Raw genomic sequence first — 25,544 nt, forward strand, 5'->3', positions numbered from 1 at the left:
GTATTCAATTCAAGTCAGAACTGCCGTCTTGTCGGGTAGACGTCAGTTTCCGACTTTTTTAGGTCAGATAGTGTTCCAATATATTCAACTGGGTTGCCGTTTTTCTGACAGGTCGGCAATTCCGACTTGTCTGAAAACACATGGATCAGCGGATTAGCCGCAGATCCACGTGTTTTGTCGGATTCGCTGCCAATTCCGACAGGTTTTAGCCCCGTTTCCAACAATGTCAATCTGACTTTTAAAAAAAAGTCGGATTAGCATTGTCGGGAACGGCCAAATTCTGTCGGATTTGGCCACTAATTGAATACTGAAATGCCGGATACTTTCCGTCGGTCATATGGGGTAATTCAGACCTGATCACTGATGTGCGTTTTCGCACAGCGGGCAATCAAGTCCAAACTGCGCATGCATATGCACCACAATGCGCAGGTGCATTGCACGGGTACAAAGTAGATCACCGCTCAGCGATGGGTCTGTGCTACGGATCCGTTTGCACGGGCGATCGCAAGGAGATTGACAGGAAGAAGGCGTTTGTGGGTGTCAACTGACCATTTTCAGGGAGTGTCTGGAAAAACACAGGTGTGTCCATGCGTTTGCAGGGAAGGTTCCTGATGTCAATTCCGGTCCCGGAAAGGCTGATGTGATCGCAGCAGCTGAGTAAGTCCTGGGCTGCACAGAGACTGCACAAATTCTGTTTCTACAGCTCTGCTACACATGCGTTCGCACAGTTGGTCAGCTAAAATACACTCCCCTGTAGGCGGTGACTATCTGATCGTGGCAGTGCAAAAATCAGTTGCTAGCGATCAGATCTGAATTAGGCCCATAGTTTGGTGTAAAACATGAATCCATCCTGCCCAGAGAAAATCGTTAAGGCTGGTGGTCATCAAACAGTCAAGTATCTAGTTCTGACCAAAATCTTATCAACTGGTTAATCACTTAGGGCCCACACAAAAAAAATTTTTAGTTGAATAGATCAAAACTGTTAAAACACTGTGTTAACACATATTATGGAGTTAGCAACACACCTACCTTCAAATCTTCTTCATTAATTTCTTCACTTATTTCCATGACACTGTCTTGTGAAGAACGTCTGCCGTAAATATCTAACTCTGGTGACAATTTGGATTGTGGAGCAACTGAAAGTTTTCTAATTGCTGCACTTCCTCTTCTGAATGCGCTTTGACTTTGGTTAACCGATGTACCCGTCATTAAATTCAATACCGATTGCCTTCTTCGACCTTGAAAAGTTAGGCCTGTGTTGAGAATGTTACTCCTTGGGAGGATAGCTTCCCCTTGTTCTGAATCCGGAACTAAGGACAGTTTTCTTTCTCCTGGTTCGGTGGGAGATTCTTCTTCAATTCCACCCATTTGTGGCTGAGCTTTCTGCATGATAGAAAATTTTCTACTCGATTTCCGAGCATTGATAATGGAGTTCTTTCTCTTATCAATAAAATCTGCAGCTTGCTTGAATGACTTATTTCTGACTTCATTTCTGACAGCTACTGGGTCATTGTCAATGGAGAATCGCCTCAAAGTCTCTGTTAATATTGAGTTTCTTCTCTCTGCACTGAAGTGATCGAAAGAATCAAATCCCATCAGCTGTGAGCTGAAGTCAGGACGTTGTTCTTGAAGTTCTGCAAATGTTCCATAGAAATAACAGCTGCCTTCATGCAATAATAGTATTTTGTCCGCTTTTTTAAGCTGCTCCAGCTTCGAGGTAACTAGAATTCTGGTCTTATTGGCCATTAACTTACAAATGCAGCTAAACCAAAGAAAAAGCAGGTGAAAACAGATAAGCTATTGTCAAAATGTATTCAAAAAAGGAGGACATGTATATTTTAAAGTATGCATACATTTGTAATCATGTATATATGAGAGAGATAAAAAGATAGCTAACACAGACTAAAAAATGGATTAGCTAAAGAGATTTGTAATATTGTCAATGTCTAAAAATTGCTAATTTTCTTGTCTAATGTCATAATTCAGAAATTCTGATGAAGACTTTGCTAGACGGTAAGATTGTTAAGTAAGAATGGGATGGAGCAAAGGGTTTTACCTTTATCCCGCGCTACAATGTGGCTGCACCTCACAAAAACCCTCCCACTAGTAGAGGGTCAAAATAGAAACAATAGAAAACAATATTATGAGGGTGCACAATATAATTGTTTTTCCAAACTTATGACCAGCAGATGGCAGACATATAGTACAAATAATTTATTTAAAAGAGATATGTCATATCAAAACCAATATCCATTAAAATTGTTTCACATCGTCCATCATGCAATGTAGTTTATTCAGATGGAATTTTTCATCAAACCCAACGCATTTCGTCCTCAAAGGACTTCATCAGGGGTGTACATATCCGCTGGATTTTTATATATATGGATAAGGAGGATAGTGGATCTAGTGGATCTATCGGTCTTAGTATAGAAGTAAGTAAATTTTTTATGGAAAACTTTTTTGTTTAATTATTATTTTTTAGTTAACGATCATCCTACATATGTATAGGTCACAGTGCAATAAAGTGGTTAGAGTGACACTATTTTTTTACAAATAAATACTTTGGCAGTTTTTTGTGTATTTGTGTATGGTCTCTTGATTATTACAGTGAATATTTTATATACATTTCTAAAGGTTCACACCTTTAACTAAGGACACAGTAAGCAATTTAAGCAGGAAATATAAATTTTCAATTTTCGTTTTCATATGAAGAGCACCTATCCACTCTTAGTACTTAGTATAGCATTCAGTCACCCAAAGCTGATTGTGGACTCATAAGTTTGTTGGGACTGTACCAGATCAGCATACAATCGAGGAGTACAATGTAATTTTTTTTAAATTAATTTTGTATCTCACTCTAATTTAAGAGATATATTAATAAGATACAAAGGGGGAGATTCAAATGTTTGAAAAGTCAGTTGGGAGTCTGTTTTTTCCTATCTAATAGACAGGGAAAAACAGACACCCAACCGACTTTTCACACATTTAAATATCCCCCAAAGTGTGCTACTAACCAAGAATCTTATTTTCTTCCAAATGAAGATAGATGGAAGATAGGAAAGGTTGGGTTTAGGCAAAAGCATTCAACCTAATACCATGAAGCGCAAACACCAAATGCTAACAATGTACTGTTAAATGTCTATACACATATAAATGTCAATATTAGTAAACAAAGGTTTTGCATTTTATCAATAGCTTATGGATGAGTTTTTCATCAAAATACATATGAATGTAATTTCACATAAATTGTCAAGAAAACAGACACATGCATTCAGGTCCAGTTGGTTGGTGGAGGAGGAACAGCAAACTCCACCTCCGTATGACTGCAGTAGTTAGTTCTTTATCTGCTATGCACCGATGTTTATTTTATTACAAACTGAATACTCTGGGGCTGATTCTGAGTTGGAAGCAAAGCAAAAAGGCAAGTAACTTTGTATCTGGAGCAAACCATGTTGCAGCTACAAAGGGTACAAATACATTTATTTCTTTTCAATGCAGGGTAAATAGTGGCTGCTTTTGCACGTAAGCCACAAATGCTGGACAACTTTATTTTTTACACTGCTATTTAGAATTGAGTTTGAACATGCCCCGTCATCTAAATCATTCTGCACATTTTAATTCTGACGCTTCTGCAGTTTTACCAAAATGAAAGTTACTTGTTTTGTTGTTTAGCTGTTGATGCTTTGATTCCACCCTAGAATCAGCCTATCTCCCAGGAATAAATGTACAACCATCTCTGCTACCTGTAAAGGGGGATATACACCAGGGACGTGCAGTCAGGGGAGGCAGTGCCTCCCCTGTCATTAATGATTAACATAATACAAAGAAGATACTTATGACAACTATACAAAGAAGATACTTATGACAACTATTCTGTGTCATAAGTATCTTCCTAATATTAATCTAATCATTGTAATTCATTAAATTAGTTTGGGAGTCACTGACAGCAGTGCCTCCCGTAGACAGTGGGAACGGGAATAGAGTGGGGGGTGGGGCCAAGCATTGGGCTGTAAAAGCCCATTGAAAAAAGGGAAGAAAGTGGCACTTATACAAGTGCCTCTCTGACAGGGACCGGGCCTTCAATGCACATCAAAGCCCGTCCCTGTCAGCAGTGCTGGATCCGCTGGCCCAATCACCCATAAGCGGCGGCGGGACACGGCACTCAGATCTGCCAATGACTGACTGCTATTAGCTCCCCTCTGCTCATTCCCCTGACCTGCTGCTGCTGGGAGCTTGATGGGAGCTTCCGTTATCTCCGGTTTTTGGCTGACATTTATTGTGACATAAAGAACCATTATCCACTCCCCTTTCTAAAAAAAAATTATCTTCTACAAAATACAATGCCACGTTGCTGCCCTGTTCACATGATTCATTTGGTCATTATCTTGTGTACTAAGTTGGCGGCACAGCAATGGAGACCATCTGGAAGTCATATTAATGAGATAGGAACCGAGTGGTACAGTGGATTACATGTTTCTATCAAATTTATAGGAACAAAACCTGGAATGCTTCTAAGATAACACAGCTGTTTATGCGAAAAAAAATCGAGAACTTAGTACACAGAATAATGACAATGTAACGACAAAATCAATAGCGTGAACGAGCGGCAGCGTGGCTGGGGGAGATACTTTGGTAAAGGCATACAGTGAGCTCAGTGGGAATGAATACTAATGAGTGATCGTGGGGGGAGGTGCAGAAGCCTGCATTGAGTTGCATACTGTAGTGTAGGGAGCTGCCTAGACTGGGAACAATACAGTGTGAATAGCGCCTCAGCATACCGTGGCATTGAGTACTGTAGAGAAAAAAATTATAAAGGGAAGAAGCGACACACCAAATAACTGTATTGAATAAAATATGTAATAAATAAATACATTAAAAAAAAACAACATAATTGTGTGCCCCGCTGGGGATCAAACCCGAAGAAGCAAGCATTGCAAGCCGCTCATTGTATCCGCTAGGCCACAGGCATCTGTGATAGGAGAAGGCACCCCTGGTGTATATGCGATGTGACCTGTGTGTACAGTATACAGCATAATGTGAATGGCGGCACAGAAATGGAGACCATCTGAAAGTCATATGAATGAGATAGGAACCGAGTGGTACAGTGGATGACATGTTTCTATCAATTTTATAGGAAAGAACCTGGAATGCTTTCTGTGATAATAAAGCTGTTTATGCGAATAAAATTCAGAACTTAGTACACTATGTAAAGACAAAATTAATAGTGTGAACAGGGCGGCAGCGTGGCATTGTATTTTGTAGAAGATAATTATTATTATTTTTATAAAGGGAAGAACGTGATTGGCCAGCCTCTCCCTGTCTACTGCCACAACATTGTATTTAGCACTGAAGTCTTAATGTGGAGCATTCGCCACCCAGCGGTTAAACTTTGTATTACATGGCGTGGGACATAATGCACGCCATAATGTTAATTACAACTCGCTACTCAGGAGCCTAAATAGTGCGCTATGAGCAATGATGTAAGAGGACACATCTGTAGTTCTGGAGAGTAATCTTCACAGTAGAACATGAAAAGGACAAGTGTAATGTAGTGCTGGCTATAGATCATTCATAATCATATCAGTGGAATGTAATCAAGGTTTCGCTAACATTGCTGTCAGCTTGTAGTCTTGCAGAAGAATAACCTGCCATGTGCAGGAATGTCTCTGCCATTTATTCTAGAAGATATAGATGCGTTGGTACATTGCAGTCAGTCTCATCCAGTTCAACAAATCCTAGTCCAAGTATCTGTTTCGCTTCCACAGGCACTCCCACATTATGGCTTGTTGTGTGATAGAAATGGAATCCAAAATGAGTTTGGGATGCTTAACAGGAAGACTGGTTTGCGCTTGGCTGCTGGTACACTAATCTACTGCGGTTTACAAACCACGGAGCAATTTTCCAGCTGCATTTATTTCAAGTGTGCTGTTATCAGCAAATGATCCCGGATACATACATACCTTTCAAATATTTCCTTTTCTGTAAACAAGTCGAGGTAACTAAATGGAGAGTCCAGTAGGTAGAGGTCAGCGTCCTTATACACCGCTCTAGGCAAACAAACAAAAAATACATTAATGGTTCTGGTTAGTTGTCTAATTTTCCACCTACAGCATGACATGGAAATAGTATGTGTCATAAGAAAATACATTTCACTTTCTATTGACTCTATGACCTCCGTTGCCAATAGTCTTCATAAAGTTACTTTGTCTCTGCAACTGAGTGTAGTTACTAGTTATCCACTTGATCTATCTCCATGTTCAATGCTTGTGCTTTATTTCCTGTATATTTCCTTTGTTAAACAGGTCTAAGCTTCGGTTATTCTCTAAGTACACTTACTTTCTTTGGAGTGAGTTATCTCAGGAATGCGCGTCGCTAGCTTTCTGTTTAATACCCGCGACCATGTTCTCAGAATTGCCTGAGCCACGCAAACTAGAAATATTCATGTAAAAATGATCATCAGCTCTTGTGCCGAGGACAATGTCTCCTCCTGAAGTTCCTTATTGCACCCAGGTTTGGACTGGCCCACAGGAGTACAGGGGAAACCACCGGTTGGCCCCACTGCCTGGGGGCCCACCTCCTGCTCTAAGTATCAGGTTCCAGACTGTGCACTTGAATTATACATCATACATATGTTACCTTATACTGGACTATGGTGTATTTTCTAGAGTTCATTGCTGTTACTAATCTGGTACATTATCATGCATGCAGCAGCTGAATTTATGGTATATATTTATGAAGGGGCCCAGACGTTGCACACTCTAATGGTTAGTCAAACCAATGAGGTGGCAGGCCACACCCCCTCTGCAGACTAGCCACACCCCTAAACATGGGCCCCTACCACTGCATTTCCCCGGTGGGCCCTACATGCCCCAGTCCGACACTGATTGACCTAATACTTTAGCTGTCTTTAGTTAGTGATCTTTTACTTTGCATATTATGGGGTCTATTTACGAAGCCTTGGATGGAGATAAAGTTGCTGGAGATAAAGTACCAGCTAATCGGCTCCTAACTGTCATTATTCAAACACAGCCCGTGGCATGTCAGTTAGGAGCCAACTGGCTGGTACTTTATCTCCAGTGACTTTATCTCCATACAAGGCTTAGTAAATATACCCCTTTATCTCTTTTTTTTTTTTTTTTACTAATCTAACTACTGTAAGCCAACACTGTTTTCTATTAACACTCATATGTTCTTAATCTCCTACCATTTAGAAAGGTACATGGAGCTAAAGTATTTAAAATTGCATGAATGAACTAATTGTTTCCCTCATCTCTAATGAGTTACATAAAGCAAATTGATATGTTTTTTAGCTGTATAGTCCCCATCACAATCAATATATCCTACTGTATATGTAGCTACCAGAATATCAAGGTGACCTTTTAGATGTGTGCCAGATGCTATTATAAATTGCATTCACAGGAGGATTAGCAACACCATAGGAAGCAGCATTATTATTGGAATGGATTTGCAGTGTGACATTTATACAAAGAATACAGCAATCTAATGCTATTATAAGATATGCTGCTGGAAGGGCTAAAATAAGCAGCCAAAGCATTACCTTGCTAGGGAGATTCTTGCCCGCTGGCCTCCGCTCAGTGTTATTCCTCCTTCCCCTAGAACAGTATTATCTTTTTCTGGAAACTTTGAAATGTCCTATAAAAAACAACAATGATATAGTGTATGTGGGTATGAGCTACAGTCGAACTGTAATGTAGAGTTAAACTTTATCATTTAGTTCCTGTCATCGGACAACTGTCGAAATGCTGAAACCTGTATCTTGTGGGATCTGGACTATAGATCTACAGTGTCTAGGTCGACAGTCAATATGGTCAACAAGCATTAGGTCAACATTGACAAGATGTTGACATAGTCAAAAGGTCAGCCTATGCATTTCATCCGTTCCATCATTTATTTATCCATTACAATACAATCCATCACATTACTAATTTGTATAGTCTTGGTTCATTTTAACACAAGGGGAGCGACAATATCCCATATAAATGATAATCTGTTAGCTATAACTAAAATCCTGTAACCGTTAGCATCTTGCACCACTTTGTACCTTCACATGTATTGTATGCCACAAGCTTCCTAATAACCCTATAGTAATGCATCCAGACTTCACCCACCATCAGCCCTCTGTCTCTTAGTTACCGACCTTCTCAGAATTTGTGGGAGAGAGTTGAAGTTGGTGTAGTTCAACAGTCTCCTGGGATATAAGATAATTCTCCCGCTTTACAGGAAATGTGGCGAGGAGGCTTGATTATGTGAGTCGCTATGAATTATATAATAGCTGTCCCTCCACTTACAATGCAATTACAATAATGTCATGTAGTGTGGTTTTGGGCCATGATGATATGATTTTTAGCGCCATACCCCTGTTCCTCCCACCTTAAGCTGACCCTCATTGGTTTTTACGGATGCCGGGAGGACAAACTTGGTGCGCATGCCTTGAAAGCGCTATGTGCTCACTAGTATTCTGTTGCCCCAAGATCTTATAGTGCTAAAGTATACAGTAGGTTTATATAAAGACTGGTGCATTAAAAGAATACTGAAGTCTAGTACCTTGAACAAATGCTGAGTACATACCAGAAAACAAATGGTTACCATACGTAAAAGGCAAAATAATACAGTACAGTCCAAAATAAAGGGCAGATGACTAACAGAATAGTAGGGCTCTCACACCATGATTGGGTTGGACAATAGACAAGAAAAAAGGGAGGCCCGTGCAGGCGGCATACAAATTTAATCTTAGAACAGGCTGAGGATACAGCAGGCAGCAAACACGCATAATTAGAGCAAATTAAAGTCAGTACATGAGCAAACTACAAAACAGATGCAGAGCTCAGTGCCTGGGTAAGCTAACAATATAAAAGACATTGAGAGTGCACTGCTGGCAGGGTTGGACTGGCCCACAGGGGTACAGGGGAAACTCCTGGTGGGCCCTACTGCCAGGGGGGCCCATCTCCTCCTCTATGGATCAGGTTCCAGACTGTGCACTTGACTTATACATTAAACATATATCACCTTATACTGCACGGGACTGTGGTGTATTCTCTGCAGTGCATTTCTGCTATTAATCTGGTATATTATCATGTATGCACTTGCATTAATTACTAAATATATTTATCAAGGGGCCCAGACCATGCACTTTCTAATGGTTAGGCAAACCAATGTGGTAGGCCACAACCCCTTTGGAGACTGGCCACACCCCTAAAACTGGGCCCTTACCACTGCGTTTTCCGGTGGGCCCTTCACACCCCAGTCCCACACTGACTGCTGGTATCCTTACAAAGTCAGGACCAATCCCAATAGGACCAATCCCAATTAGTCAATCAGCCGAGTTCTGATCAGTGATGCTAACTAAGCACCTGCATGGCATAGAAGAAGAGCAATGGAACAGCAACCAGTGGAAACAGTGGAAATAACTAGTATTTGGTTTTTAGGGGTCTATTTTCTTAGCCTTGAACAGATATAAAGTGGACGAAGATAAAGTACCAACCAACCAGCTCCTGTCATTTTTCAAACACAGCCTGTAACATGGCAGTTAGGAGCTGAATATCTACATTTACTTTATCTCCATACAATGCTTAGTAAATAGACCCATTAATATTAGAGATGAGCGGGTTCGGTTCCTCGGAATCCGAACCCGCCCGAACTTCAGGTTTTTTTACACGGGGCCGAGCGACTCGGATCTTCCCGCCTTGCTCGGTTAACCCGAGCGCGCCCGAACGTCATCATCCCGCTGTCGGATTCTCGCGAGGCTCGGATTCTATCGCGAGACTCGGATTCTATATAAGGAGCCGCGCGTCGCCGCCATTTTCACACGTGCATTGAGATTGATAGGGAGAGGACGTGGCTGGCGTCCTCTCCGTTTAGAGTGACTAGAGTACTAGAGAGAGACACAAATTTTGGGGAGCATATAGGAGGAGTACTACTTGCTGCTGATAGTGTGACCAGTGACCAGTGCCACCAGTTTAATTAATCCGTTCTCTGCCTGAAAAAAAACGATACACAGTGTGACACAGTCACACATACCATATCTGTGCTCAGCCCAGTGTGCTGCATCATATACTGTATATCATTATCTGACTGCTGAGTGCTCACTGCTCACACAGCTTAATTGTGGGGGAGACTGGGGAGCAGTTATAGCAGGAGTACATTTAAGTACAGTGCACACTTTTGCTGCCAGAGTGCCACTGCCAGTGTGACTGACCAGTGACCACTGACCACCAGTATTGTGATTGTCTGCTGACCACCAGTATATTGTGATTGTCTGCCTGAAAAAGTTAAACACTCGTCGTGTGGTGTTTTTATAAACGCATTCTGACGACAGTGTCCAGCAGGTCCGTCATTACATAATATATACCTGTCCGGCTGCAGTACTAGTGTGATATATATATATATTTTAATTTTATCTCATTATCATCCAGTCTATATTAGCAGCAGACACAGTACGGTAGTCCACGGCTGTAGCTACCTCTGTGTCGGCAGTCGCTCGTCCATCCATAATTGTATACCACCTACCCGTGGTTTTTTTTTTTTCTATCTTCTTGATACTAGTAGCTTACTTTAGGAGTCTGCAGTGCTGACAGACAGTGTCCAGCAGGTCCGTCATTACATAATATATACCTGTCCGGCTGCAGTACTAGTGTGATATATATATATATTTTAATTTTATCTCATTATCATCCAGTCTATATTAGCAGCAGACACAGTACGGTAGTCCACGGCTGTAGCTACCTCTGTGTCGGCAGTCGCTCGTCCATCCATAATTGTATACCACCTACCCGTGGTTTTTTTTTTTCTATCTTCTTGATACTAGTAGCTTACTTTAGGAGTCTGCAGTGCTGACAGACAGTGTCCAGCAGGTCCGTCATTACATAATATATACCTGTCCGGCTGCAGTACTAGTGTGATATATATATATTTTAATTTTATCTCATTATCATCCAGTCTATATTAGCAGCAGACACAGTACGGTAGTCCACGGCTGTAGCTACCTCTGTGTCGGCAGTCGCTCGTCCATCCATAATTGTATACCACCTACCCGTGGTTTTTTTTTTCTATCTTCTTGATACTAGTAGCTTACTTTAGGAGTCTGCAGTGCTGACAGACAGTGTCCAGCAGGTCCGTCATTACATAATATATACCTGTCCGGCTGCAGTACTAGTGTGATATATATATATATTTTAATTTTATCTCATTATCATCCAGTCTATATTAGCAGCAGACACAGTACGGTAGTCCACGGCTGTAGCTACCTCTGTGTCGGCAGTCGCTCGTCCATCCATAATTGTATACCACCTACCCGTGGTTTTTTTTTTTCTATCTTCTTGATACTAGTAGCTTACTTTAGGAGTCTGCAGTGCTGACAGACAGTGTCCAGCAGGTCCGTCATTACATAATATATACCTGTCCGGCTGCAGTACTAGTGTGATATATATACATATATTTTAATTTTATCTCATTATCATCCAGTCTATATTAGCAGCAGACACAGTACGGTAGTCCACGGCTGTAGCCACTTCTGTGTCGGCAGTCGCTCGTCCATCCATAATTGTATACCACCTACCCGTGGTTTTTTTTTTTTCTATCTTCTTGATACTAGTAGCTTACTTTAGGAGTCTGCAGTGCTGACAGACAGTGTCCAGCAGGTCCGTCATTACATAATATATACCTGTCCGGCTGCAGTACTAGTGTGATATATATATATATTTTAATTTTATCTCATTATCATCCAGTCTATATTAGCAGCAGACACAGTACGGTAGTCCACGGCTGTAGCTACCTCTGTGTCGGCAGTCGCTCGTCCATCCATAATTGTATACCACCTACCCGTGGTTTTTTTTTTTTCTATCTTCTTGATACTAGTAGCTTACTTTAGGAGTCTGCAGTGCTGACAGACAGTGTCCAGCAGGTCCGTCATTACATAATATATACCTGTCCGGCTGCAGTACTAGTGTGATATATATATATTTAAATTTTATCTCATTATCATCCAGTCTATATTAGCAGAAGACACAGTACGGTAGTCCACGGCTGTAGCTACCTCTGTGTCGGCAGTCGCTCGTCCATCCATAAGTATACTAGTATCCATCCATCTCCATTGTTTACCTGAGGTGCCTTTTAGTTGTGCCTATTAAAATATGGGGTTCCAAAAATAGGGAAAGATCAAGATCGACTTCCACCTCGTGCTGAAGCTGCTGCCACTAGTCATGGCCGAGACGATGAAATGCCAGCAACGTCGTCTGCCAAGGCCGATGCCCAATGTCATAGTACAGAGCATGTAAAATCCAAAACACCAAATATCAGTAAAAAAAGGACTCAAAAATCTAAAATAAAATTGTCGGAGGAGAAGCGTAAACTTGCCAATATGCCATTTACCACACGGAGTGGCAAGGAACGGCTGAGGCCCTGGCCTATGTTCATGGCTAGTGGTTCAGCTTCACATGAGGATGGAAGCACTCAGCCTCTCGCTAGAAAAATGAAAAGACTCAAGCTGGCAAAAGCACAGCAAAGAACTGTGCTTTCTTCGAAATCCCAAATCCACAAGGAGAGTCCAATTGTGTCGGTTGCGATGCCTGACCTTCCCAACACTGGACGTGAAGAGCATGCGCCTTCCACCATTTGCACGCCCCCTGCAAGTGCTGGAAGGAGCACCCGCAGTCCAGTTCCTGATAGTCACATTGAAGATGTCAGTGTTGAAGTACACCAGGATGAGGAGGATATGGGTGTTGCTGGCGCTGGGGAGGAAATTGACAAGGAGGATTCTGATGGTGAGGTGGTTTGTTTAAGTCAGGCACCCGGGGAGACACCTGTTGTCCGTGGGAGGAATATGGCCATTGACATGCCTGGTCAAAATACCAAAAAAATCAGCTCTTCGGTGTGGAAGTATTTCAACAGAAATGCGGACAACATTTGTCAAGCCGTGTGTTGCCTTTGTCAAGCTGTAATAAGTAGGGGTAAGGACGTTAACCACCTCGGAACATCCTCCCTTATACGTCACCTGCAGCGCATTCATAATAAGTCAGTGACAAGTTCAAAAACTTTGGGCGACAGCGGAAGCAGTCCACTGACCAGCAAATTCCTTCCTCTTGTAACCAAGCTCACGCAAACCACCCCACCAACTCCCTCAGTGTCAATTTCCTCCTTCCCCAGGAATGCCAATAGTCCTGCAGGCCATGTCACTGGCAATTCTGACGAGTCCTCTCCTGCCTGGGATTCCTCCGATGCATCCTTGCGTGTAACGCCTACTGCTGCTGGCGCTGCTGTTGTTGCTGCTGGGAGTCGATAGTCATCCCAGAGGGGAAGTCGGAAGACCACTTGTACTACTTCCAGTAAGCAATTGACTGTCCAACAGTCCTTTGCGAGGAAGATGAAATATCACAGCAGTCATCCTGTTGCAAAGCGGATAACTGAGGCCTTGACAACTTTGTTGGTGTTAGACGTGCGTCCGGTATCCGCCGTTAGTTCACAGGGAACTAGACAATTTCTTGAGGTAGTGTGCCCCCGTTACCAAATACCATCTAGGTTCCACTTCTCTAGGCAGGCGATACCGAGAATGTACACGGACGTCAGAAAAAGACTCACCAGTGTCCTAAAAAATGCAGTTGTACCCAATGTCCACTTAACCACGGACATGTGGACAAGTGGAGCAGGGCAGGGTCAGGACTATATGACTGTGACAGCCCACTGGGTAGATGTATGGACTCCCGCCGCAAGAACAGCAGCGGCGGCACCAGTAGCAGCATCTCGCAAACGCCAACTCTTTCCTAGGCAGGCTACGCTTTGTATCACCGGTTTCCAGAATACGCACACAGCTGAAAACCTCTTACGGCAACTGAGGAAGATCATCGCGGAATGGCTTACCCCAATTGGACTCTCCTGTGGATTTGTGGCATCGGACAACGCCAGCAATATTGTGTGTGCATTAAATATGGGCAAATTCCAGCACGTCCCATGTTTTGCACATACCTTGAATTTGGTGGTGCAGAATTTTTTAAAAAACGAGAGGGGCGTGCAAGAGATGCTGTCAGTGGCCAGAAGAATTGCGGGACACTTTCGGCGTACAGGCACCACGTACAGAAGACTGGAGCACCACCAAAAACGCCTGAACCTGCCCTGCCATCATCTGAAGCAAGAAGTGGTAACGAGGTGGAATTCAACCCTATATTTGCTTCAGAGGTTGGAGGAGCAGCAAAAGGCCATTCAAGCCTATACAATTGAGCACGATATAGGAGGTGGAATGCACCTGTCTCAAGCGCAGTGGAGAATGATTTCAACGTTGTGCAAGGTTCTGCTGCCCTTTGAACTTGCCACACGTGAAGTCAGTTCAGACACTGCCAGCCTGAGTCAGGTCATTCCCCTCATCAGGCTTTTGCAGAAGAAGCTGGAGACATTGAAGGAGGAGCTAACACGGAGCGATTCCGCTAGGCATGTGGGACTTGTGGATGGAGCCCTTAATTCGCTTAACAAGGATTCACGGGTGGTCAATCTGTTGAAATCAGATCACTACATTTTGGCCACCGTGCTCGATCCTAGATTTAAAACCTACCTTGGATCTCTCTTTCCGGCAGACACAAGTCTGCTGGGGTTCAAAGACCTGCTGGTGAGAAAATTGTCAAGTCAAGCGGAACGCGACCTGTCAACATCTCCTCCTTCACATTCTCCCGCAACTGGGGGTGCGAGGAAAAGGCTCAGAATTCCGAGCCCACCCGCTGGCGGTGATGCAGGGCAGTCTGGAGCGACTGCTGATGCTGACATCTGGTCCGGACTGAAGGACCTGCCAACGATTACGGACATGTCGTCTACTGTCACTGCATATGATTCTCTCCCCATTGAAAGAATGGTGGAGGATTATATAAGTAACCGCATCCAAGTAGGCACGTCAGACAGTCCGTACTTATACTGGCAGGAAAAAGAGGCAATTTGGAGGCCCTTGCACAAACTGGCTTTATTCTACCTAAGTTGCCCTCCCACAAGTGTGTACTCCGAAAGAGTGTTTAGTGCCGCCGCTCACCTTGTCAGCAATCGGCGTACGAGGTTACTTCCAGAAAATGTGGAGAAGATGATGTTCATTAAAATGAATTATAATCAATTCCTCCGTGGAGACATTGACCAGCAGCAATTGCCTCCACAAAGTACACAGGGAGCTGAGATGGTGGATTCCAGTGGGGACGAATTGATAATCTGTGAGGAGGGGGATGTACACGGTGATATATCGGAGGATGATGATGAGGTGGACATCTTGCCTCTGTAGAGCCAGTTTGTGCAAGGAGAGATTAATTGCTTCTTTTTTGGGGGGGGTCCAAACCAACCCGTCATTTCAGTCACAGTCGTGTGGCAGACCCTGTCACTGAAATGATGGGTTGGTTAAAGTGTGCATGTCCTGTTTATACAACATAAGGGTGGGTGGGAGGGCCCAAGGACAATTCCATCTTGCACCTCTTTTTTCTTTAATTTTTCTTTGCGTCATGTGCTGTTTGGGGAGTATTTTTTTGAAGGGCCATCCTGCGTGACACTGCAGTGCCACTCCTAGATGGGCCAGGTGTTTGTGTCGGCCACTAGGGTCGCTTACCTTACTCACACAGCTACCTCATTGCGCCTCTTTTTTTCTTTGCGTCATGTGCTGTTTGGGGAGTGTTTTTTGGAAGGGCCATCCTGCGTGACACTGCAGTGCCACTCCTAGATGGGCCAGGTGTTTGTGTCGGCCACTAGGGTCGCTTATCTTACTCACACAGCTACCTCATTGCGCCTCTTTTTTTCTTTGCGTCATGTGCTGTTTGGGGAGTGTTTTTTGGAAGGGCCATCCTGCGTGACACTGCAGTGCCACTCCTAGATGGGCCAGGTGTTTGTGTCGGCCACTAGGGTCGCTTACCTTACTCACACAGCTACCTCATTGCGCCTCTTTTTTTCTTTGCGTCATGTGCTGTTTGGGGAGTGTTTTTTGGAAGGGCCATCCTGCGTGACACTGCAGTGCCACTCCTAGATGGGCCAGGTGTTTGTGTCGGCCACTAGGGTCGCTTATCTTACTCACACAGCTACCTATTTGTGCCTCTTTTTTTCTTTGCGTCATGTGCTGTTTGGGGAGTGTTTTTTGGAAGGGCCATCCTGCGTGACACTGCAGTGCCACTCCTAGATGGGCCAGGTGTTTGTGTCGGCCACTAGGGTCGCTTACCTTACTCACACAGCTACCTCATTGCGCCTCTTTTTTTCTTTGCGTCATGTGCTGTTTGGGGAGTGTTTTTTTGAAGGGCCATCCTGCGTGACACTGCAGTGCCACTCCTAGATGGGCCAGGTGTTTGTGTCGGCCACTAGGGTCGCTTATCTTACTCACACAGCTACCTCATTGCGCCTCTTTTTTTCTTTGCGTCATGTGCTGTTTGGGGAGTGTTTTTTGGAAGGGCCATCCTGCGTGACACTGCAGTGCCACTCCTAGATGGGCCAGGTGTTTGTGTCGGCCACTAGGGTCGCTTAGCTTACTCACACAGCTACCTCATTGCGCCTCTTTTTTTCTTTGCGTCATGTGCTGTTTGGGGAGTGTTTTTTGGAAGGGCCATCCTGCGTGACACTGCAGTGCCACTCCTAGATGGGCCAGGTGTTTGTGTCGGCCACTAGGGTCGCTTACCTTACTCACACAGCTACCTCATTGCGCCTCTTTTTTTCTTTGCGTCATGTGCTGTTTGGGGAGTGTTTTTTGGAAGGGCCATCCTGCGTGACACTGCAGTGCCACTCCTAGATGGGCCAGGTGTTTGTGTCGGCCACTAGGGTCGCTTATCTTACTCACACAGCTACCTCATGGCGCCTCTTTTTTTCTTTGCGTCATGTGCTGTTTGGGGAGTGTTTTTTTTGGAAGGGCCATCCTGCGTGACACTGCAGTGCCACTCCTAGATGGGCCAGGTGTTTGTGTCGGCCACTAGGGTCGCTTATCTTACTCACACAGCTACCTCATGGCGCCTCTTTTTTTCTTTGCGTCATGTGCTGTTTGGGGAGTGTTTTTTTTGGAAGGGCCATCCTGCGTGACACTGCAGTGCCACTCCTAGATGGGCCAGGTGTTTGTGTCGGCCACTAGGGTCGCTTAGCTTAGTCATCCAGCGACCTCGGTGCAAATTTTAGGACTAAAAATAATATTGTGAGGTGTGAGGTGTTCAGAATAGACTGAAAATGAGTGGAAATTATAGTTTTTGAGGTTAATAATACTTTGGGATCAAAATGACCCCCAAATTCTATGATTTAAGCTGTTTTTTAGTGTTTTTTGAAAAAAACACCCGAATCCAAAACACACCCGAATCCGACAAAAAAAATTCGGTGAGGTTTTGCCAAAACGCGGTCGAACCCAAAACACGGCCGCGGAACCGAACCCAAAACCAAAACACAAAACCCGAAAAATTTCAAGTGCACATCTCTAATTAATATCCAATAAAAAGGTAAAGCTGAGCTTATGGTCCTCAGTATCCAGGGGTGTAAGTTCATCCCAGTCGCCTGGAGGCAAGTTAGAGTTTGGTGACCCCCCCCCCCCCACACTTAAAAAAAAGGAAAACAAATATGGTGTGTGTGTTATAGATACATAAATATGATTTACAGAATTATATAGATATCGCTTTCAGCCAGTGTAGAGGGACAGCAGCCCTCAGTGAATTGGCAGGGCTCCAGCTACGCTGTGATGCAGCCATCTGCATCATGCAGAATCAACATTCACCAGTTGGTCCCATCTCACAGTTAAGCAGCAGCAGCGTGTGCACCATCACTTGCTGCAGTGCAGGCTGAGTGGTACCAGGCGGGAGCCATCCTGTACCCTATTGCAGGGGTTGCAGAGCTCCTGGGACAGAACCATTTCACTCTGCAGCAGCAGCGTGTGCACCACAGAGCTCCGTTATAAGTTATACTTGGATTCCGCTGTGAACCACACAGGTGCTACTATACATGCAATTGCCCCTTCTGGGCTTGGAGCCCGGAGGCAGGCGTCTCTGTTGCCTCTGGGAGTTACACCCCTGTCAGTATCAAATGCTACAAAGACATCCAAGATGATCGAACAATCACCTCTGTCTCTTGTCATCAGCATATCATTACGTACACATGACTGGAATGGATCATAAATATCATAGGTAGACAGAAAGATTTCCAGTTGGAGTGCAACCACTTTCTTAATAACCTTTTCCAGAAATATTATTAAAATATATTACATATTATCCATACAATCAGGGTCTAAAACGTTTTTTTTTTTTTTAGATGCAGTCTGTCAACTGCTTCCTTTAGTAGTTTAGAAAAAATGCATGTATGTAAAGAGAGTTGTATTAATATGGCAAATATGAACCATTTACATCATTATATCCTATTATAAGGGTTTTGTTGAGGCTGCAGTTTATCACAGCGCAGCATTCGGGTCGGAACTGCGCATGTGCCGTCGCCGCAGTGCGTCGGCGCAGCAGTGCGTCGGCGCATGCCAGACGGCCGAAGGACGTGGTTGCCTAGCGATTGCCTCTGCCTGATTGACAGGCAGAGGCGGTCGCTGGGCGGGAGGGGGCTGGACGGCGGCGCGGTCTGGCCAACGCAGTCGTGGCCGGACCATTGGGGGGGGGGGCGGGCCGCGGCAGCTGCATGACATCACACGCAGCCGCAGCAACCCGGGCAGTGAAGAGGTTCTCCCAGCCAGCCGCAGGAGATGCGCTGGCCAGGAGGTACTCCTCAGATGCAAAAGCATCGCCGCTGTGCGATGCTTTTGCATTTCTGCAGGGGGGGGGGGGCGGCACTGACATGGGGCGGACTAGCCCTGTGCTGGGCGTCCCCCCGCATTTCTGAGTGCCTGATCGTTGCTGTGCTAAATTTAGCACAGCTACGATCAACTCGGAATGACCCCCTAGGTCCGTATCTTAGGGGGTAATTCAGAGTTGATCACAGCAGCAAATTTGTTAGCAGTTCGGCAAAACCATATGCACTGCAGGGGGGAGTTAGATTTGGGTGTGTTTTATTGTTTCTGTGCAGGGTAAATACTGGCTACTTTATTTTTACACTGCAATTTAGATTTCAGTTTGAACACACCCCACCTAAATCTAACTCTCTCTGCACATGTTATATTTGTCCCCCTTGCAGTGCATATGGCGATCACACTCTGAATCACATCTCCTCATTCTGCAGGAGACTCCCTGAAATAGTAGTAATCTCCCTAACTCCCTGAATAGTCCATCAATCTCCCTGATTGCACCTTATCCCCATTATGCAGCTATTATATTCTTGGGGAGAATAAGAATTAAAAAATACATACATTCAAATAGGATCATCAGTGCCATTTTCCTGCACATTATAAGGCACAATGATCTATATGGCTACATGCATTTTAAATAATGTTTCTCATGCCCACTTATAGTATATGGGACCTCTTGTAAAACAATACACAAACAAATCCTACAAAATATCCGTGTCTTTTCTTCAACAAGTAGATCTTACTAACTTTGGGGCTCATTTACATTTGGATGTAAGTCATTTTTATGAAACACCTCTCAGATGTAGCAGTACACGTCCGCGCTGATAGGTGTTACTTTCACATCTCCCTGAAATGCTTTTTCAAAAGTAGGCAATTATGCACTGAATTAGGCCATACTTGCCGACTTTATGGCTGCTCTCTCCGGGAGAGAGCAGCCAGGTCGGCTCAGCAGCGGGGCGGGCAGTGATGTGACGTGAAGAGGGGGATGGGCCAGAGGTGGAACAGGGGCATGGCTGAGGTGTGGTGGGGGAGTGGCTGATGGATCACGTCATGTGAGCCACGCCCCCTGCTGTGTAATGCCGCTATTACCGGCATTATACAGCAGGGGGCGTGGCTATGATGACGCGATTCAACAAGAATCACGTCATCGCCTGCCCGGACTGCCCACTTTACTCGCTAAGTGGGCGGCCAGGCAGGGGGGACCCCTGAAATCGGGAGACTTGCCTGCTCTTCCGAGGGGCTGGGAGGGTCACACGATTTTTGGGAGCCTCCTGGCCATTCTGGTAGAGTAGGCAAGTATGCATTAGGGCCTTAATTAAGATTGTGCAACACAACTTTAGGATAATTTAACAATGCCTTCTACATCCAAGGGGTCAAAGCAAGCTAGTCCAAGTCTAAATTGCTCATACAGAATTTACAGGCTTGTAACATAGGCTGTGTGATTTGTTTATTGTGTTTTTATATGTGGAATTAACTAATAAATTTATTAGCGTTTGACATAATTTCTTTCATACTTACCTCTTATCTTTTATAACCCTGGCACTGATTTGATACACTATTGGAATTCTAGCATAGATAGAGGACAGCTTATCAGCAAAGAACAAAGAAGATTACAAATGTACTGCACCTTGACTGGGAGAGTGTTGTATCAGGCTGCAGACATGCTGGTCTGCAAAGATTCTCCACTTTAAAAAAATTGAGCCGGTCTGTTTGTTGCCATGATCTCACTTGGCAGGAACTCAGACTACTTACAGGTGATTGGGGATTGCCATGTTTCAGTATGCTTTATTAGTTTTAGCTTATCCTAGATCATGAGAGACTTCCTCCATTGTATTTACTGAATTTAACCACTCTCCTTTAGCTCACCAGTTATTGGCAAACCAAGATGCTTTGTGGTGTACAGTGCGGACATCACTTCCCTACTATATTAATGCAGTTGTTCTCAAACTCAGGGGCAGATGTATTATCCTGGAGAAGGCATAAGGAATAAAACGCACCAGCCAATCGGCTCCTAACTGTCAATTTGCATATTGGAGCTGACTGGCTGGTACATTTATCACCTTGCACTTATCACTGGTTTATCTCTTCCTTATGCCTTCTCCAGGTTAATACATCTGGCCCACAGTCCTCAGGACCCCCAAACAGCTTACGTTTTCCAGGTCACCTGGCTTGCAACTGGAACAGACTGAAGTATCGGCTGTTAACTAACCAGATGTATAAGCAGATGTTCTAACTGGCGCCAACTGAATAATACCAAATATAATAAAACTATTTGTGTGTGAGTTTCTCCGGTGCTGGATATCACATACCTTTATATTTTCTTTAAAAATAGTAGTGCTGGGTACACACTAGACCGTTGCATTCTGGGGTGCCGTGGATTGGTGGTCCAGGACCAATTCTAATTATTTGTGGTCAATGCAATAGGCAAAACCAGTGCTGGTGGCTGTCAATCATAAAACATGTGGACAAACAAAAGTAAATCCTGTCCCTCACCACACAACTGAACCTAAGGGTGACATATAAACCAATGCCCTTATTTATCAATGAGTGATAAATTTCACTATGAGTGATACATTTCACCAGCCAATCCGCTCCTGTCATTTTTCAAACACAGCCTGTGACATGGAACTTAGGAGCTGATTGGCTGATGCAATTTATCACTCACAGTGAAATTTATCACTCATTGATAAATAAGGGCACAAATTACTTAATTTAATATTTATTTCTAAAATTCTCAGTACTGATACTCTAGGGCGCCGTGATTAAAAAAAAATTGAGAACCAATGCACTAGACGATAAAGTGGAAGATGGTGTCGATACCGACACATCATTCATGATATCGTCCAGTATGTATGCACTATGTCGGTGACGATGCATGCTAAAAAGCAGAATTTGCAATCGTTTCTGTTGCACGCCGGGGGCCATCCAGTATGCTACCCACCGCCAGCAGCTGCAACCGTAATGTAATTGCAATTGTGCCGCAGCAACTGTGGATGCCCCTTGCCATCGCAGCAGGCAGCCCGCCGCCATTTTTTCCATGACGTCGTGCAGCTGCCCTGAAAATGGTCTGGCCATTTCTGCCGGTTGGCTGGACCACTCCCCCACAACAGTACATCGCAAGCCCAGTCACCACCACCCCAAACCCGCCGTCAATCAAAGTGTGATTGTTGTGCGAACTTTGCGTACCAACCTGAATGAGGGCCTTAGTCCCACTCGCAGTGTATAAATTAATAAATAATGGGGAATACAAATCTAGTCTAGTCTATTAAAAAACAGTTTTGTTAAAAAATCAGGTGTTTTTAGAATGCTTCTAAACCAATTATATATATATATATATATATATATATATATATATATATATATACTGTATATATATTACATTACAAAAAGCATAGGCAATAAGAAATATTGATGATAAATCATAAAATGAAGAAATGTAAAATAAATAAAAAAATCACATGAAAGCACTTTTGTCTCTGCAACGCATTTCTCGGTGCGACAGGTCTCCTGAGGAAGCAGTCCGTTGCACCAAGAAACGCTTTGCAGATACAGAAACACTTTCTTTCATGTGACATTTCTGAATGTAGGGACAGTTGGGAAATATGCACCTTTTCTCCTCTGCCTTCACTGGCTTCCTGTAAGATGTACTGACTTTCAAGCCCTACATAATCAGGGCCAAATACGTGCGGTGAGCTAAATCTCTCAGGGGCACTGGCTAGTACTAGAGCTAGATTTAGACACAATATATAAGCCCAAGGGTTCATGTGGGCATTATACACAGGTGCAGCAGTATATACTGCTGGAAATTAAGTGAGCTTTGATCAGAGTTGTGCAGAAAAGACAGGCAGGGGAGGCGCTGCATCACCTGCCATAGAGTTTTTGCTCCAGAGTTTTGACTATAAAAATGATTAGAACAGAATACAATATATGTATGATTAGATTAGAATACAATACAATATAATACAAAGAAGATATGTATAATATATTATTTGTATTTTTCATATACTTTATGTAGTCAAAACTCTGGCATATACTGGAGTATGATAGGAAAGGCTCCGTCTCACCTGCCTCACCTCATCGCAGTCACTGGGTCCAAGGTACCTGAAGCAGCTTCCAATTCCTGTTTACTTCCTCTAGCTTACTTCAATCTACAGATGAAGGATTATTAGCAGTACCTAGAATCTTCCGGGTCCGGTATGATATATTAGCAGACGGGATGCCGGCTGTCAGTATACCTCCAGCGGCATCCTGTCTGGCGGAATACCGGCAGCGAGTCCCCTTGTGGTCTCGCTGCGCTCGCCACGATGCGGGCCCAGTGGTGAGCTTCGCTCGCCACAGGTTTTATTCCCACTCGGCAGAAATAGTGGGAATTAGGAGCAGGTGTCGGTATGCAAGCTGTTGGCAAAATGCAGGCTGACGGTATTCCGGCATTGGTCACCTGAACGCCGGGATCCCGACTGCCAGCATTTTTACTGCATCCCGAATCTCCCATACCGCATTTGGGGCCTGAGTTTTTAGCTCCGGCTCTCTAACTCTCTACCTTGCACAGTTTGAGAGGCCTCCATTCTAGAATCCTTGAATAACAGACTCAAGACTTACAGTACCTATTTATTCAAGTATGTAATTAAGGTTTGCAATTAGGAGGTCGACAGAGACAATGTCACCAGTAACTTTGTCTAACATACTATAAGGTAATAGAAACTGGTTACTTTACTTTAATAGCATGTGAAAATTACAACATGTCTCAAAGTATATTTATTTCGCAAGAAATGGAAGTGTCAGATGCTGAGCAATTCATGGCTGAAAAACCATATTCTATTGACTATTGTTCTATTGAACATAAAGGTCAGCTTGCCCTTCTCTCACAGGGGAGTTAATAACTGATGTTCTTGTTTTTTTTTGTCATATAACAAGGTCTCATGACAGCATTTGATTTCATTTATTATACTCCCTTACCTGAGTAAACATGTGAGCGAATTCCCTAAGAATAAAAATGACACTCATTAGCACTTCATGTGGATGACTAATGTCACCATATGGGACCACTAAAATGTTTACTGATAATAGATCATGTAATTCATTATGTTATGTAAGAACAGTAAGACAATTTCCTACCTATTATACTGTATATTGAGGATGTATTTTTCAAACCTGGAGAAAAAAATAAATCTGCAAAGATTGAACATTTACCAATGTACAAGTCAGGTATCAACTGGTGTTCTGGTTAAACAAGTGAGTGGACGATAGATTCTCTCTGCACATGCATCCGGGCTGCACTTCACATGTGGCACAATCGTTACCGCACAGATCAATACGCGCAATTTCAATGAGCATCTCTTGGTGGTAACTGGGGGGGGGGGAAGGTGACAAGTAGAAGAGGGCATGTGCCAAGCATGTTGGTGTTAGCGTCTGCTTCTAAAGACACCAGCAGCCATGTTCAGGCGGACATTCTGTGCCTGCCTCAGAGCAGGTGCGGTGTCTGATGGTGCTGCCAATGTTGCACCAATAGAGTTTCTTTGAGTGCACATCAGCAGATTCACCTGGCAGCCAGCGGGTGTCTCAACAGGACGTCGATGTGCTGCATCATATACATAAAGATGCAGTGGCGGCTGCGACAAAAGTTGCAGCCACTACTGCTATAGCGCCCACCTCTAACTCACCCCCTCAGTTGCATGATGCCAAACATTACAAAGTGAGATAAGTGTCCAACAGGTAGTTATACAGTAAATAGCTTCCCCCAAAGCAGCCCACTTTCACACAGAGCACAATATGCTCACTGGTACTCAGGTGCCCCCAGAACTTTATTCGTATGAGTAGGAACTTATACCACACCTGGTTCTGGCACAAACTGATATTGTAAAGTGCAGTAATATAGTGGAGAGCACAGGTTAGGAATCAGCCAAGTAGCAAAGAACAAGAGAAACCATGGTGTTAGCGGAGCAGCTAAAGATCTAGTTCCTCTAGAGGCAGAGTAACAGGAACCAGGAAGGGTCAGCAACTTTCTACTACCCTTCTGGTGTTAGTGCAGGAAGATGGCGTAACAGTACCAGCACAAGATTATCATTAATTCACAGGATGGGATTCATTCAATACACCCACCCCAGTTGCAGTCACATGGCACTATGAAGGGAGGAATTAAACCAATCAACAATCTCATTGCTGTGTGCAATGGAAACCCGTAACTAATGATATATTAGGAAACCCGTAACTAATGATATATTTAAGAAGCAAATGAGCATATTGTAAAGAATAAGTCAACCTTTTTTGAACATTATATTAACAAAAATAGACATAAGAGGCCAATAGGATAAATACTGTTGATATAAACCCCTGCCTCTTTTTTGCGGGCTTCTGTATGATAGGTCAACAGTTACTAGATCGGCAGTCAATAGATCGACACCATGTGTTCGACATGCATTAGGTGGACATTGACTTTACTATCCACATGCACTCCAATTGGGAACAGTAACCTATGCCAAGCGGAGTGAGGTACCTTGCCAGAAGCAGGGCAAGTAAAGCAAGCCATGCGAGGGGGCGCGATAAACTTACTGGGGTTCCACATGCTAATACAGAGAAAATGACACCAAAATTAACTAAAAAAAAACTCATGTTGATCTTTTCATGTGACGACCTTTCCCGTACCGACCTTTTGTCAATGTTGACATTATATGTCGACCTTTTGGGGTCGAAATAATAACTGTCGACCTTGTATACCGCACCCCTTTCATGCTAGTTAGTTGCACTCTGACCTGTGTGTCTCTAACATTAACTGTATCTGAACACTCTTCTGCAGGCAGGGCATCATATTCCGCTCCTAATGATTTACCTCTGTCTGAAGCTG

The 25,544-nt window shown here is 43.8% G+C and overlaps 1 protein-coding gene across 1 annotated transcript in view; it reads right to left on the minus strand.

The window, feature by feature from the left end:
* CFTR (CF transmembrane conductance regulator) overlaps nt 1-25,544 on the minus strand; it is a 256,140-nt gene that overhangs the window by 79,831 nt on the left and 150,765 nt on the right. Inside the window, exons 12-14 of the mRNA XM_063927222.1 lie at nt 7,559-7,653; nt 5,961-6,047; nt 1,030-1,762 (exon numbers count right to left, since the gene is read on the minus strand). Of these exons, the coding sequence (XP_063783292.1) occupies nt 1,030-1,762; nt 5,961-6,047; nt 7,559-7,653 (915 nt within the window). The remainder of the gene's footprint in view (nt 1-1,029; nt 1,763-5,960; nt 6,048-7,558; nt 7,654-25,544) is intronic.

This window comes from Pseudophryne corroboree, chromosome 6 (assembly GCF_028390025.1).
Source record: "Pseudophryne corroboree isolate aPseCor3 chromosome 6, aPseCor3.hap2, whole genome shotgun sequence".
In the NCBI taxonomy this organism is placed as follows: Eukaryota; Metazoa; Chordata; class Amphibia; order Anura; family Myobatrachidae; genus Pseudophryne; species Pseudophryne corroboree.